Source organism: Buceros rhinoceros, unplaced genomic scaffold (assembly GCF_000710305.1).
Source record: "Buceros rhinoceros silvestris isolate BGI_N320 unplaced genomic scaffold, ASM71030v1 scaffold32759, whole genome shotgun sequence".
Lineage (NCBI taxonomy): Eukaryota > Metazoa > Chordata > Aves > Bucerotiformes > Bucerotidae > Buceros > Buceros rhinoceros.
The window spans coordinates 40,546-56,548 of record NW_010430342.1 but is presented as its reverse complement, the minus strand read 5'-3'; the positions used below and the strand labels follow the sequence as shown (position 1 = coordinate 56,548).

Here is a 16,003-nt window from a genome sequence, read left to right as displayed (position 1 = left end):
ATGGAGACCTCAGAAGACACAGTGCTTGGCCTAGAGTCTTTATCAATCAAATTTAACCCCCGATACTAAGTCAACAACCAGCTCATGGGGCAACTGAACATAGCTACAAGTTGTGTACGGAATTCAATTCCGTAAAGAAAGCCTACCACTAATTTACTCATTGATCATAAAAAAAGAATTGACACTGTAATCTGCCTTGGGCTAAGGGTGTCTACTTGGATGTATGTTCAGGGCCTCAATGCAATGTCCCGTTATTTGATTTTCTTTTATCTCTCGACTAAATGGTACAAATAAGGATCATACAAAAGTTTAGGTTTGTAAGTATATTTTGAGCAGAATATAGAATTCATTCATTTTCCATTTAAAGTCTTAATGATTAATGATGGTTGCTATGGAGATGAAGCTCAAATTTTGCTCCTTGATGAAAGAGATATGTTAACTTCAGTGGGTTTAGATTCTGCAGTCCTTTTTGAACTAACTGAAAATAATGAGGCTTAATTTACTTTTTTACTTCTGAACTTCAGTGACTTTCTGTATACTAATAGGAGTTTAATGTCTACTCTAGAATGCAAATATCTGTGACTTCTGTCATGTCATTTACATGACATGGAAGGATGGGGAGTGAGATTTTCTTCACCTCTTAAGTGATTTCTGAGAATCAGTGGCATTCAGTGGGAGCCCTGTTCCTATATATCTGGAGTGCTTTTGAAAATCTAGCTGATCCCTTCAATTTCTCTAATCAGAAGTTTTTCAAGTCAGAGTACTTTGTATTTTTGGGAGAGAGATGTTTTGGCTCACCCTTCAACTTCTGTAAGTACCAGATTTATTAAGGTTGTTAAACTAATGCAGCCCTTTATCTTTCACTCTGACTGGTATATCATGTTCTCCCTGCCATATGACTGGAGATTTCTTATGCAAGTATGCATTTCCCATCCAATTCTCCCTTCTGCAATCCCATGCATTTCTCACCTTTTTGATGGTTGAGCTACACTCCTTTCGTGATACCATTTATTCTCTAGTAAAGCAAAATGATGCCTTTGATGTCTGTAGCTATTCATTATTTATTGTAGTTTCTTTCAAGAATTGTTCTAATTTGTTTAGACAGTTATCAAGTTCTGATGTTAGATACTGTCTCAATGAGTGACATTTTCTAATTGTGATTTCTCAACGGGAGAAATGTGGTGGCATGAATGTGAGTGTATGAATCCCAAGATAAGACCAAAATTTGAATTAATTCACGGGAATTAAATAGCACAATGATATGTGATTATTCAGTTATGTTAACAGTGCATCAGTAAAATGTTATCTACAAAGAAACTTGCCACCACTGAGATCTACAAGTTGCTTTTTGTACTCACACCTTTCCTTCCTTCTCCCGTTAGAACTTCAGAGGAGGTAGGGCACAGAAAGAATCACGGGACACAAAAGGGAAGTATGTATTACGTCTGCGACATCAAAATAATGGCTTATTCTTAGAATACATTTCAGAATTCTTAACAGCCATTGAACATCCCTTTCCATTGGTATTGTTGGTAAATAATTAAGGTTAATTTCCCCAAGTGTTTCTCTGTACTTTCTTCCTTTTTCAACATAACTGTCTCAGTCAGTGACAGCTGTGACATATTCTTTTTATTCATGTACTGTTCTGCTTTTACATTGCAATGGCAACCTATTGTGCATATAAACATGCATCTTACAGAAAGCAGAGACTTTAGAGAATTGCATAAGAATACATTGCACTTTTCTTTTTTGGGGGGAAAATACAAACCCCAAATATTCTATGGGAATAAAAAAGGAACTATAATAATTTATTGATGTACCTTTCCTGTCTGTTTCACAAGAAACTGTTGAGGAGCTGTACAATATGCAGTCTGCTGAGATTGTTCCTTTGTGTTTTAATCAATAGCTCAGTCATCTACTCCCATGGATGTAGTAGAAAGTAAGGCAGGTTTGAGCCTTTATAAAGAGATACTTCCTTTACAGATCAAATCTCCCAAATTACTCCCTTCATCAATTCTCCCTGCCATCTCTGGGGCTGACCAAGGGATGCTTTGTCCCTAGTCTGAGCTTACCATGTGCAGGGTGATGGGAAGAAGTCAGGTGGAACCTCATTGCCATTCTGGATGGGGTGGAACAGTGCATTCTACCCTGCTTCCTCTACCCTTCTCTCACAGAGAAGTTTACTGCTCACCTTGGGACACTGTTGACTATCTATCCCCCTTCACTGCATGGCCAATCTATCACTGAGTTCATTTATAGAAATGGAGCATAGGACACGGTGTTATTCAAGGGAGAATCAGTGCAGTACCTATCAAGGTTACATGGCAGAGGTTATCTGGAAATATTTGTCTCCCATAAGAGTGCATGAAAGGCCACTGTAAGTAGCAGTTTGAAGGATGTTATGGTTCATCTCTTAAGGACACTTTCTACACTCAAATTTGGTGATTAGATTGGTTTTTCTGATTTACAGAGATGCAGCAGCCTAATTAACAGTCAATTTAGTCACATTTGATTGTGGGAAGAATTAAAATGGCAAAGAACTTGAGTAATCCTCTGACACATTTGAATAAAATGGTTATATTTCAGAAAGACCTAGACCCTGATGGGCTACCCTTTGAAGTCATTTGAGGGCTGTTTTTCAAATTGTCTTCTCTGGGCCTAGGCATCTATGAGTCTGTGTTCCACATAACTGTAAGTGAAAATACCACCATTCAAACACCTAGAAAGGAAACAAATATCTGAATTTACTTTTGAAGGTGGGAAAGTTATTTACATGTTGGAATCTAAAGCCATTTTAGTTCATTTAAACTAAATATTTAAAAAACTATTTTGTTATTTAATCTTTGGCTTGATCATTCCATATTTGCTTTTACCTATTACCATTTTGGCCAGACCCTTTCACGTAACAAACTATAAAATAGCACCGTTGTACTATAAAACAGAGATTTTTACATACTGTTTGATATATGTGTATTATTGATATGCTAAATTTTACATACTGCATTATATGGAGGAAGAAAGAAGTTACCTATACTGTTGCAAAATAATTACCTGGAAGAATCATTAATGGTTTGAGAGCCTATGTATGCTTTAACTGCTTTTAAAAATCTTTTGTCTCACAAATTGCAATAAACTGCATCTTTGCAAGAGAAGGAAAAATATAAAACTGTCTTAAAACAAATGTATCTATAACCCATATTCTGTCAAAATGCCACAGATGGATTTAATGGATGTTTAAAACTCCATATGTTACCTTACTGCTGCTGTTACTGGGAATGTCAAACTGTGCAAATATGAAGGGGTAGACAAACAATGTTATCAGACACTGTAAAACAAACAGCCTGTTGCTTGTATAGAAGTGCAAATAAAAATACCACCACTTAGACAAGGCTGATGAATGACTCCAGCAGCCAGTGTTCATGGGTTAATTTAGTGCAATTGGATCCATCAAAGGCCCATAAATTTGTAGGCTTTTGAGGGGCACAGGACTTTAAGAAATTTTGTGCAGGACATTTAAAACAGGTTAACAAACAGTAATATATCAACCACAGAATTTTTTAGCTCTGGGCTGCTTAAAATATTCTGTTCTCTAAAGACTTAATATTGGAATGTTTAGCTGCATTGTTCACTGGGAGAATGCCCATTGGTTGAGATTGCATCAAGCTTATTAAACCATAGGGGTTTGTTTAAGTCTTCCAATGTTTAACAAACAATTTATTTACAGCGAAGTATCCTGCAGATGGAACATTCATTCTTCATTCTTGTGGATATCACATTCTTACATTCTGTAGTTTCTGTTTCCTGTGTTCCCTCTACTTGTATTCTTCAAATGCACTTCCTGAAGGTGTAGAAAAAAAAATAATTATTCCAGAGAGATAGATAGGTTTTAATACACTGTATGATCACAAAACTTACATTAATGGGAAAACAGTTATCCTGAATGCTGAAATTGTTAGAGCCTTTCTGCCACTTCACAGAGAGCTTCTCTATACAAAACTTCTGTACACTGAATTCCCTGTTCTCCTATGCACACACGCTCTGCTGTCATTGTTGATCTTGGCAGAGGAAACATCTGCATACTGGAACCTGGATAGGCTTAGACATACAGTAGGTACCAAAGATTTTCTCTCAGAACAAGGACATTTGCAAAAGCAGGATGTATGAGGGCCAGGGAACTTCAGAGTTGTAGCTGAGGGATTTATGTAGCCTCCTGGGCTTTGGTACCCAGTGGTCAGAGGTTTTCAGAATTGCTGACTGGGGCTCTGTTACCTACGGTTTGCATAAATGGCACAGTAGATAAGTAAGGTTTTCTTTGTATAAACCTTTTAGTGAGATAAAAAGTGGAGGTTCACATCAGGAGCTGCAGCCAAATAATTTGTATTTTCAAAAAGAGACAGGGTAATGTGCCAGGCAAATCAAGAGGGCTTTGGAACGAATAATGCCCTAAGTTCACAATTGTTCTGTGCACAGGCCAGTTTCCAGCAGCAGTGATGGGTGTGGCATATATAGGACAGTTTGACTTCCCTGTTTGCCACGCTGGTAAATATTAGCTGGGCCCAAATCTTTGCGCATTCTGTACCAGACTAGAGGTAGAAATGTTAAGTGACTCTCTGTATTTGTAATCCTCACCAGAAGTAAAATTCTTAGGTAACTGAAATCATGCTTGTTGTCCTAAGAAGAGTCAAAACCAAAAAAATCTCCCTGGGAAAGGTGCGGTATGTATTTGCAGCTCTACCACTGCATCATCTGCTAGTTAAGCCCTAAAAACCCAGAAAATCTAATCTCTAAAATTTAAAAAGTAATGAAATTTTTGCTTACTTTTTTTGATGGACAGAAAGAAAATGGAAGGTGGTTTGATGCTTTACAGCAGTTTTGTAGTTTGGTTTTTTTTTTTTAATTATTTCTTATATAAAATACCGTTCTATATATAACGTTTCTATTTACCTCCAGTATTTATTAAACATAAAATAAATCAGAAACTACCAAAGGATCACAAAAGTTGATCTTACATAGGGCTTATTAATTTTCATTTGTTTTACATTGGATTCTACCCTTTCATATGGATATGAGTTGAATATATATATATATATATAACCCCACAGTACAGGTAATTGTTAGATTAATTATGCCACCACTAAGAACGAACATTGATCCAAACCAAGATCTAGCATCACTGACAAGCCAAATTTGTTAATAGCAGAATATTCCTAAAGAAGAAATATCTTTGTTAGACATCGGCCATTATAGACTTCCTTAGTCTGAATGCAATACTACATGAGGAAGAGGAAATGAATCATCATGTCACTATTCCAGCGATCTTTTCAGTAGGATACTGGCTTGACTTCATCAAATTTTTCTAATATCACTATAGAAAAGCTTTCTTAGTGTGGATTGAATACAGAAACAGAATTGTCAACAGAATTCTGTTTATCCGTAAAGTAAAATATTTTTTGCTGTTTCATTTCCTGTTTCTCTTCCAGCTTTTCAAAAATTACCTCTTCTGTCTTTAGTTTTCTCTAAGTTGTACCTTAATTTTCACCTCGAGGCACTCGTTCTGTATGAACCCTTCAATTTTCACCGATTTTCAACAAAATAATCATTGCAGCACTTTGCAGGAGTCTGTCACTGTTAAGGACCCTGCCTTATGCTATGAATGCTCATTGGTAACGATGAACTAAGAAAATAGCAATTCCTTGACTCATCTGCCCTGTTTTTTCCCTCATGGCAACAAATGAAAACATCCTCATGATGCCCCTAAGTCTCTTGGAAGAGACTTTACCAGCGTACCAGAAAAGCTATATGCTACATTTTATGTGCAAAAAAAAAAAGTCATACATTCTTAAGACTTCACACTTGTGATCTAGAAAATGGACAGTGCAGGCCTTATTGTGAAACAACCGCTGTTTCACGTTGCAAAGGCTTTCAAAGTTTTCTCCCCACTACTGTTGTTGTCTGACTTGAAATGGCTTTATCCTTCCAATAAAGCAAATACTAAGACAGAGCAGAGTTTTGGCTATAACTTTCAATACTGATTTGTAGATGGAAAAAGAGCTGTCATAATACACAGGCTAGCTTTGAAATTGAGTTTCTCCTCTGGAATCAGTGTTTTGATGAATAACTACAAAAACATGATGCTAGTGGTGGTGGCAGTAACATGCATACCAGAAAATGCTTTGACCAGCATAACACATATTTTCAAGCACACAATGTTGAGACCATTGGGTGAAAAAAAATGTGAATGCCTGAATCAGTTTCTCAGACCCACACTTATATTACAGGTTCAAAGAAAAGCTTTTTTTATTTCTGAAGTCTTTGAAAAAAAAAGGTAATCAGAAAAAAAAAAATGCTATCTGTGATGCTGGTTTCATTATCAGATCTTCCAAGCTGATATTCACACCCATTCAAAGAAAATAAACATTTTAAGATGACAGGTGCAAAATGTTAACTTTGCATAAGTCTGTTCATAAATAGAGAAGCGCAGACTTGTAACCTTAAGCATGGATCTTTGAAGACAAGGCAGCATTAATATAAGGATAACAACTACCTCTGTCTTAGTAAAGGTCATTTAACTGAGATGGAAAGTTGTTGGGAAGCATTCTCATCCTATTAGGATGGACATTCAAACCTCATATTGGCATTAGAAGGTCTCCTACTTTACTGGTAATAAATGGAAAGTCTAATGTTTGTAGTAACTGGCATGGTATCTTAACTATGAATTCTCTGGGGTCTCTGAAAGTTTCTAAGTTCTGTGGGCGGTGTGATCAGTAACATAATGACAAGGGTGTAAAATAAGCGGTGGGAGAAAATAATTTTCTGAAGCGAAGAGGCCAAATTCTCCTATCTGCTACACCTAAGAATTCCCTCATTGGCTTGGTAAAATGTCATGGCTGTAATAGGAATTAGGATTGGTGTCATTGTGGATATTTTGGCCTGTAAGTGTATCTGTGAGTGACAGTGAGCTGATTATGAAAGAATCTGCCAATCTCAGAAAGATAATGAGAAATAATGCAATACTTTTTCTGTTCTCCTAATGGCATTTTTCTTAAACTAGAAGTATTAACATCTTTTCCCTCTCTCTCTTAGTCCCACTTAGTATTTAGCTGAATTTTGAAGATCAGATAAAATCTAAGAAGGCACTGCTAGACTTGTTACGCAACCAAGAAAACCTGCTTTGTGATATCTTGATTAGTGATAGCCTGAGCAGTGATTAGTGATAGGCTGAGCAGTCACAACACTGTGGAGTTCGGGATCCTGATGAGCACGCTAAAGTTTCATACTAAGACAAAGAGTTCAGATTTTAGATTTTAGAAGAGCAAAATTCAGCTCTTTCAGAGCTCAGTTGGGAAGGATTCCGTGGGAAGCTTCCATGGAGGATAAAGGAGCTAGAGAATGATGGGAGTTTTTCAAGAATGCTCTCTTGGAAACACAAAAACCATTCATCCTCGTTAAAGGTAAGGGAAGTAGATGGAGTAGGAGAACCGTTGGCTTAATCGCGAGCTTCTGAGTCTGCTCAAAACCATTACAGAAGCATACCAGAGACAGAAAAGCAGGCAAATACCCAGTAAGAATTACAAGGGCATAGCCAGAGTGTGTAGGGATATAGTAAGAAAAACAAAAGCTCAGCTCAAATTAAAATTGGCCAGAGGTGTCAAAAACCACAAGAAAGGGTTCTTTAGGTATGTAAACAACAAGCAGAAACAGAAGGAATATATTGGCCCACTATTAAACAGGAGAGGTGATTTAGTCACAAACAACATTGAAAAGGCAGAGGTTCTCAACACTTCCTTTACTTCTGCCTCCACCAGCCCTCTTGGGCCCCAGGACTTGGCAACAAAAATCCAGGTTGGTGCAAACACAGACCCACTGTCAGTGATGGAAGAGTTGGTATGTGAACTATTACAGGCGCTCGACCCCTACAAATCGAATGGCCCAGATGTTATCCACCCAAGTGAGTTAAGAGAGCTGGCTGACATTGCAAGGCCACTGCATAATCTTTGAGAAGTCACAGAGACTGGGAGATGACCCAGAAGACTGGAAGAAGGCTAATATCACCCGCATATACAACAAGGGCTTAAAGAAGGATCCAGGAAATTATAGACCCATCTTCTATCTCATGTAAAGTTATGAAATGCAGCCTCCTGGGGGCTATCACAAGTCAAATAAAGCATGGGTTTGGGAAAAGCCAGTGCATATTCACCAAGGGCAAATCATGCATGACAAAGTAACCTGCTTGGCTGATGCTGGACAAGTGGTGGACATTGTCCACCTGGATTTCTCCAAGGCTTTTGATATGGTGCCCCACAACCTTCTCCTAGAGAAACTGATGCCTTACAATCTAGGCAAGTGGTCTGTATGGTGGGTGGGGAACTGGCTGACAGGATGCACCCAGAGGGTGATGGTAAATAGCTCCATTTCAAACTGGTGACTTACAAGTGGGGTGCCCCAGGGATTGATATTGGGCCCAACATCTGTTTAATATCTTCATAAGTGATCCAGATGAAGGGATCAAGTGTACACTGATGAAGTTTGCTGATGATACCAAACTGAGTGGGGAAATGGACGCTGCTGAAGGGAGAGCCACCCTGCAGGAAGACCTGGATAGCCTGGAAGAAATGGTTAACAAGAAACTTATGAGGTTCAACAAGGACAAATGTAAAGGTCTTCTCAGCCTCTTTGATCTAATTCCCTCCCTTTTTTCCCTCTACTCCTTGTCCTTTTACTGCCCTTTTCACCTCTTGATTTTTCTCCTTTTAATTTCCTGAATAATTTCTTCTGTGGCTGTGTTCTCTCAATTACTACATACTCCCTCTAATTCTTTTCTTCTTTCAGTATCCCCTCTTGAACACTACCTCCCCTGCTGCTGCAGAAAGATGAAAGGCCTTTCTTCTGGTCCTTCCTGTTTGTAAGAAAAGTTTTCCTGCCTATGTTTTAAACTGGGAAGGGGACAGCTGCCTAAAGAATGACATAATTCCTTAGCCCTCCAAGGAAAGTGGTGTGGAGATCCATCAGAGAACTGGCAGGTATCTTCTCTCCTTTTACTTGAAGTCACAGAATGTTTTACTCATGACCTTAGCAACAAGTATGGGAAGGACCACACAGATTACTGGCCAAGCCTGTTTTTCTCTCTTCCCACAAGCCTTAAATGTATGTGTGCCCAGATAGAATAAACCACAGGATTTTCTTGTCTGTAGTTGAGCTCTGCCTGAAGAGGACTTCACTTGTTGTACATGCCTTTTGAGATTTTCACAGCTACAGTGATACTTCCCAGGAAGAATCATAGAGTCACTACTTTAAAAGGCTGAAAACTGTTGAGGAAGTCGTGAACAGATTCAGTTCTATGGATTGACTAATGGAAAAGAAATGGATGCTGGAAAGATTACAATTGTTCTTTTCATAAAGGTGATATTAAGGAAATTAGTATACAGTGCTGGTTTTCTGACTTCCTTTGTAATCTTAGGTTTGCATGCAGTTCTGTTTCTTATGGGAAACATTTTCAGATACCTGCAGGAGTGGGGACAACGTATGTGAGGACAGACAGGGTCAACAGCAATAAAATATATCACTAGAGGCTTAAAAAGATGACAGATAACATGTAAAACAGATGTTCAGAACTCAAACAGGAAAGAAAGCTGGATCTGAGCTTAATGGTAGTCTAGTCTAAGATGGGGTTGATGAAGGCTCTGTAAAGGAGAGGTGCAATTTACCTTACATATATGTACGGTATATTTAGTATGACTGGAAAAAACCCCTGGATACTCTGGTCTCCGAAACTGTACAAATAATACCAGTGAATACTTGAAGTGCTTGGAGAATATACATATTAAACATTAGTTAAAATAAAGTAGGTAGTGATTACAGTGACTATCAAGTCAATTTAGTTCTGATAAATAAATAAATAAAAAGGCTAAAATAATGAGGGTAAAAAACCAAAACATTAGTTCATTTACATGTAAAGTAAATAGCAGAAGAGCTATATTTTCCCTCTTAATTGCCCGCTCTACCTCTTTCTGACAAGGAAGGATGAGTGAGGAGGTTCTGGATAGATGAATTGTTAAACATCCCATGTTTGGTTTCTCTTTCAAAAGAACTTTCAGGTGCTAATTATGATTGGATGATGTAAGTACTTGTAATTTATTACCCAGTAGCACGATAAAGCCTCACAACTACTAGCTTAGCAATTCCATGTTTTATTCAGTGTTCCAGCAGATGAGATAAAATGCACCATTTCCGACTTGTTCCCTACCACAGATATTATTTTCTAAAACTCCCCTAAATTTCAGTGTCCCTAGTGGGCCGAACACCAGTAGTTGGCTATGTTACCAGCCTTGATAGAATTTTCCTTCCCTTAATCAGGTGCTTTTTTGGTTGGTTGGTCATTTTTTTCAGCCTGGCCTACCTTTTGTGCTTTTGGCATATCAGTGTGGCGCTGAGCACGTACAGAGCGTGCAGATTTAGGTGGCTTTATTGGAGCACAATACATCTCCAGCCTCCTCAGGTCACAACTCTGGAAGCAGCATTCATCCACTATTCCCTTGTGGTGTAAGCGTCTACTGCTGGATCCATACCCTGTAGGCTTACCTATTCAAAACACAAATGGAAAGTTTTTATGTTAGAAAGAATATGCAAAGCAGCAATCATATTAAATTGTAATATTTTAACCAAATCACCAATGACAGTTGTAGAGGCTGCCCGTGTATCTATGCTAAGACCCTGTTCTCGGATACAGCTTCAAAAGATATTCCTGGAAAAGGCCAGCTTCAATCTCTGTCTATGGGTGGTTGCTATTTAAGCATTTAGGCAAAATTATATCTTCTTAGGAAAGTATTATTAAAAGATTTTTTTGAACTGTCTTGGCATTGAAAGCGGAGAGAGAGGGAGTTGAAATCTGGCATTTAGAAACCTTGTAAAGGAAATTTGCCCTTTGTCTTTTGGATGAAAACTGATTATTGACTTAACTGATGTAGCTGGTGTTTAATGATCGTGAATCATACCTCTGTTGTAGGCAAGTATTTGTTAATAAAAAATGGTACACTGAGCTACTATGTGAAATCAGTGTTTAAAACGGGAAGTAAATACTGTATGCCACTGCACAGACTGTGAGATCTGCAAGCTCAAAAAAAACCAGTGGGAAGCAGGAAATAAGGTAAGAAAGTTACTGATGAAAGGCAGCAAAAAGTAGGAAGATGTTTGATGGAGCAGATAAAAACAGATTTTATATTCTAGAGCTTTGGACAAGATAGGAAACGGGACTGATATACCATGGTCCTTCCTGTGTTTTGTGTTTGGACTGGACATCTGTAAATCTTGATTGGCAAATGTCTTGCATTTTTCACTCAGCTCCAGTAAAGAGTGATATTTCACTCATAAAACTCTTATTCTCTTCGCTTTTTCTCCCCCTGTGATTTATGATTTCTTTAGTAACTGTTGATTTCTCTGCTATACTATGCAAAGATTACAGATCCATTATTTCCCAGGCTTGTTCGTATGCAACCCAATCGGATGTGCAGTTGCTCTGTTATGACTAACTAGAAATGAAAGAACAGTAAGTTAATGGAAATAAGTAGTTGCTTACCTTACTACATCTATTATTTAAATTCTGATAGAATTCTGTTTCAGATAAAAAGAAAGACGAAATGTTTTTACAGAATTGCACCAAGAGCCAAAAAATTAAAGAACTCTTTTCAATCAATTCTACCAATTATTTTTCTTGCTTTTTACCCCCTTCGATTTTATCACTGAAACCAAATATCTTGTTATTCAGAGTGTCTGGCAGATTGGCAGGAGTTTACATTTTAAGAAATTACTCAAACTAGACAAAGGATAAGAAAAGAAAATTGAAATTCAGTTTATCTTTGGAAAATTGTTGACTCCAGTGCTTATACAGCAAATTCTAGGTTAATATCCATATTCTTGTCCCACAGTTAGCAATTTGAAGACAACACTGGATTTTGCAGTTCTCCGTGATTAAAACATGACCACTGATGAAGAACCCTTGAGGCCTTAGTACATTCGTAAATGAAAAGACCTCTAGTGGTAAAGTACGTCTAGCGTTTTAGCCAGCAATACAGCCAGCTAAGAACTAAGTATCCCTATGAACTTTGTAATCCCAGACAATAGGTTTTTAGATATCTTTTTTTTCCAGGGGCTATAAATTAAAGAAAAAGGAAAATAAATGCTTACTTCAGTATACTGTAATCCACTGAGGGCCTCTATGTTGTACACCGCCTGCTAAATTATTTGTTTCATAAGACTAAACAGAACAGCAAGCCAGGAGTAATTACAGTAATATTTTGATTTGTCTCTGTGTGTATGTCGTTTTCTGTGTATCACTGAAAAGTGTTATAAACATTAAGACACATAGCTCTGGGTGTTTTTCTAGATTGTTTTAACTCACTGAGTGTAAATTTTATAATATAAAGTACAAGCATTTCCCCGGAGATTTTTCTGAAGTCTGGTGATCAAGGTGTCTTAGCCTAATACTTTCAAAATTTAGCAGTCATAATAATAACATGTGGAATGTCCTTACTGTGCAGGATACCCTCAACTGCTCCACATTTTGTCTTACCCCTATTGAAAACATAGAAAGGCAAATACTGTTTCTTGATATGCAGGCGTAACTCTTCCTAATAGATCCAGCTGAGCTGCAAGTACCAGCAGTTCATTAGTTAAGCTTACCTTTCTTTTCTCAGCCTTTAATTTTTCATAAGCAAACATGCTCTAAAAGATTCTGTGTAAGAATTTTCATTTAAATGGTATTTCAGAGCAGCTATCACGCACAAGTCTGGTTGATTCCCCAGCTACCGCTAATAGGAAAAGTGAGGATGGACAGTTCATTGGGTATTACATCTGTCTTATCATGACCTTTCTGCCTAGAAAAGAATTTACCTATTAAAAAACATTCTATCGATCCAATGGAAGATTCCAGAATTAGTAATAGTTTGCGTTTCTAAGAATCTAACAAATGTTAGCTTCTCGTGACATTAATGCTTGGTAGCTACAATTGCCTCTAGGTGACAAAGTTTAGAATCAGTAAGATGATATCTGTTGGCCAGGAACTTCGGTGATCTAAAACCAGAACTTGATAGGACAAATCTTCCTTCCATGAGTAGCAAGTCTATAAATGTCTAATGACTTACAGCAGCATTTTTTTTTCATGGGATCTTTTGCTATATGAAGGGGTTATAAAGGAAATACTCAAACGAAGTGTAAAGTTTGCAAAGTCTCAAAATTTTGTCATATAATATGGTTAACATTTAGCTTTGTCATGATTAAGGCCAAAGATTAAATAATTGGTGATTAAAATAAATAAATAATTCTTTGATTTCCTTTAACAATCAATAGTTCTTTCCAATTTGTCTGTGTTAAGCCTGTACTTCCAGACCATTGTTTGTATTTTAAATTTAGCTCAATTATACAGCCCCATGCTTTTTATCTTTAATTATTTTTTACTCAAGACATACAGCATTCTACGAGTTTATTAGCATAATTTACTCTACAAAATCTATGACTTTTTGTTAAACACAGTAATTTCAACAGAAACATGTTTGATTTTTACTTGATGGTCCATAAAGTAGAGGAACTTAAGCCATGTACTCTAACTTTTAATAACATCACTCATTTATTTGTAAATGATGTTTTCCCAATAAGTCAAGCAGTCAAACAATTATCTTGTTATTTGGAAGTTGTCAATTCTGAGTTTTATTCTCAACTAGCCTCTATCTTTTTCTGTGATTACATGGAACTTATTCACCTTTCAGTGTCTGAATTTCACAATTTATAAAATCGATAAAATTAATACCTTGGATAACACATGAAGTATTGCCTGCCTCATTTAGTAATTAGTAGCCACATTTCTTCTGCACTATCATTTGCATAAATGCTTAATACAAATACTGAATCCCAGAATCTTTCAGGTAAAAATCTCAGTGTACTTCAAAATTATTTTTACTGTAACCAGACCAAAGTCACCTATGAGTTGTTTCTCTTTCTGGCAGAATAATAACTTTATGAAGGAAGATATAATATCTTATACCTCTATGGTACATGCAATGAGTTTGGATTAGCATTACTAACTCATCAATGATGTAGTCAGCAATGAAACCTGACATTTATTTATAGACCTAAGTCTTCATGTGTTACATGGCATACTAAATGCTCATCCTTGATAAAAAGATCACATTAGTATTATGAAGTCAAATGGGTTTTTATTTTTTCTTTAAAAAAATTTCTCCCAAGGTTTTTGAAAGATCTAAGCAGCCAAAACCACTAAAAATTCATATAAAATAGAAAATTATATCTCTTTTCTTTTTTGATATCGTGTAGGTCAAAGTTTACTCAATAGAATTTTTGGCTCTCATTTAATCTACTGTACCAAATATGTGATAAAAGCAGATACACAGTCTAGTCACACTATTCTCAAGTCCCCTGAAAGCAGGCCAAGGTGGAGATCTCTGATAGTTAAACAGCTGGCTTCCGTACTAACAGCACTTCCCTGTAAATAATGCAAAATCAGTGGAGTAATTCAGCGTGTCATATTTATGCTTGATTTCTTTGTTCCTACCCTTCCCTCCAAAACATCTCACTGGTGCTGCCATTGGTTCTGCTCTACTGACAGTTTCTATATGTGAATCACTGGTGTAGGTGGACTATAGAAGTTTCAACTGTCAGACTATCTAGGCATTCTGTGGAGAATTACAATCTACCGTTGTAGCATTAATGTTAGGAATTACATGAGAAATAGCCAAGGGCAAACACAAAGCTAATCTACCGTTTAGAAGACTCTAGGAACAGCTAGGGTAATGAGTCCTGGAGCTTTCATGTAACTGTATTTGCTGTACACAGTGTCTTTTTGAGCCCACCAGTAGAACCCAAGAATGCCATTTAGACTGTAATTCAGAAAAACATCATAAATCTGTAAAACAGCGAGTTGATTCCTAACCTACTACTAGAGTCAAACTTCAGCTGTAAACTGAAGCTTTTAAAGCAATGTAAAAGGCTATTGACCTATTAGTGTACTATGATCTTGTACCAAGAAACTCTGGATGTTTCCATCAAAACATCAGGGTAATATAATCTACAATTTTGAAGCACTGATAGCAGTTTTGGGGTACCTCTGTGAAGGGTCCTTCAGAGAAGTGTGACAAGAAACTTTTTTTCTCATTTACCACTGTGTCCAGTTCATAGCTTACAGTACCTCAATGTACGTAAGTGTGCTGTGAGGCACTAAGTCGGTCAGACAGAACTTTTCTGTGTCCTGAACAACAAGGTTGAGAGTATCTGGTGTTATATTACAATGCAGTATCAGATCAAGTGCATCCTGTATGCTAGATCCAGACTGGGAGCTGGTGGTTGGAATATGTTTTTAGTTGCATGGACTATCTGCCTTATGGTGGCATAAAGACTAGGGATGCTGATTTTGAAATTCATTTTTCTAGCTTTACTATCTGAAAATTAGGGATCTAGTTTAAGGTAAGTTAAGAAGCACGCACATCTGGAGAGTGACTTATTCCTGTTTTGAATGTTTTGATTAAATTGAAATGAATTCTTGTCCTCTGAAAGAGCCTTTATTATTTCATTGACTACAGATAAAGCTACCTGATCTAGTCTTAGAGGATACACACAACTTCTGGGTAACTAAACTCGAACTAAATGAATTCCATTGAAAGTGATTTGTCCTAAGTCACAAAATGTATGTTACTGGTGAGGTACAAAACTATTCTATTTCCATTTTAACAATTAAATATAATGACAGGTACCAGCCAGTCTGCCATTTAATGACATACATCCATCATTCTTTGACTATGTTCTGTATATCAGGCCAGTATTCTTGTCTATTTTTGCATTACAAATGTATGCGTATGCAAAATAAGAGATTGTTGATATCACTTTACGTCTCCTTGTGATCTTAGACAAATGGTTTAATGGTGTATTGGTAATACTTCTTGAGGGCACTCTGGAATTTCTAATCCATATTTGGAAAATTATGAGTCAATGTTCAATCAGC

The 16,003-nt window shown here is 37.0% G+C and overlaps 1 protein-coding gene across 1 annotated transcript in view; it reads right to left on the bottom strand.

Annotated features, from left to right (window-relative positions):
- Window positions 1-3,416: 3,416 nt before the first annotated feature.
- IGF1 (insulin-like growth factor 1 (somatomedin C)) overlaps window positions 3,417-16,003 on the bottom strand; it is a 45,983-nt gene continuing 33,396 nt past the window's right edge. The window contains exons 3-4 of the mRNA XM_010143008.1: window positions 10,397-10,578; window positions 3,417-3,838 (exon numbers count right to left, since the gene is read on the bottom strand). Coding sequence (XP_010141310.1) covers window positions 3,779-3,838; window positions 10,397-10,578 — 242 coding nt within the window. The 3' untranslated portion in view covers window positions 3,417-3,778. The remainder of the gene's footprint in view (window positions 3,839-10,396; window positions 10,579-16,003) is intronic.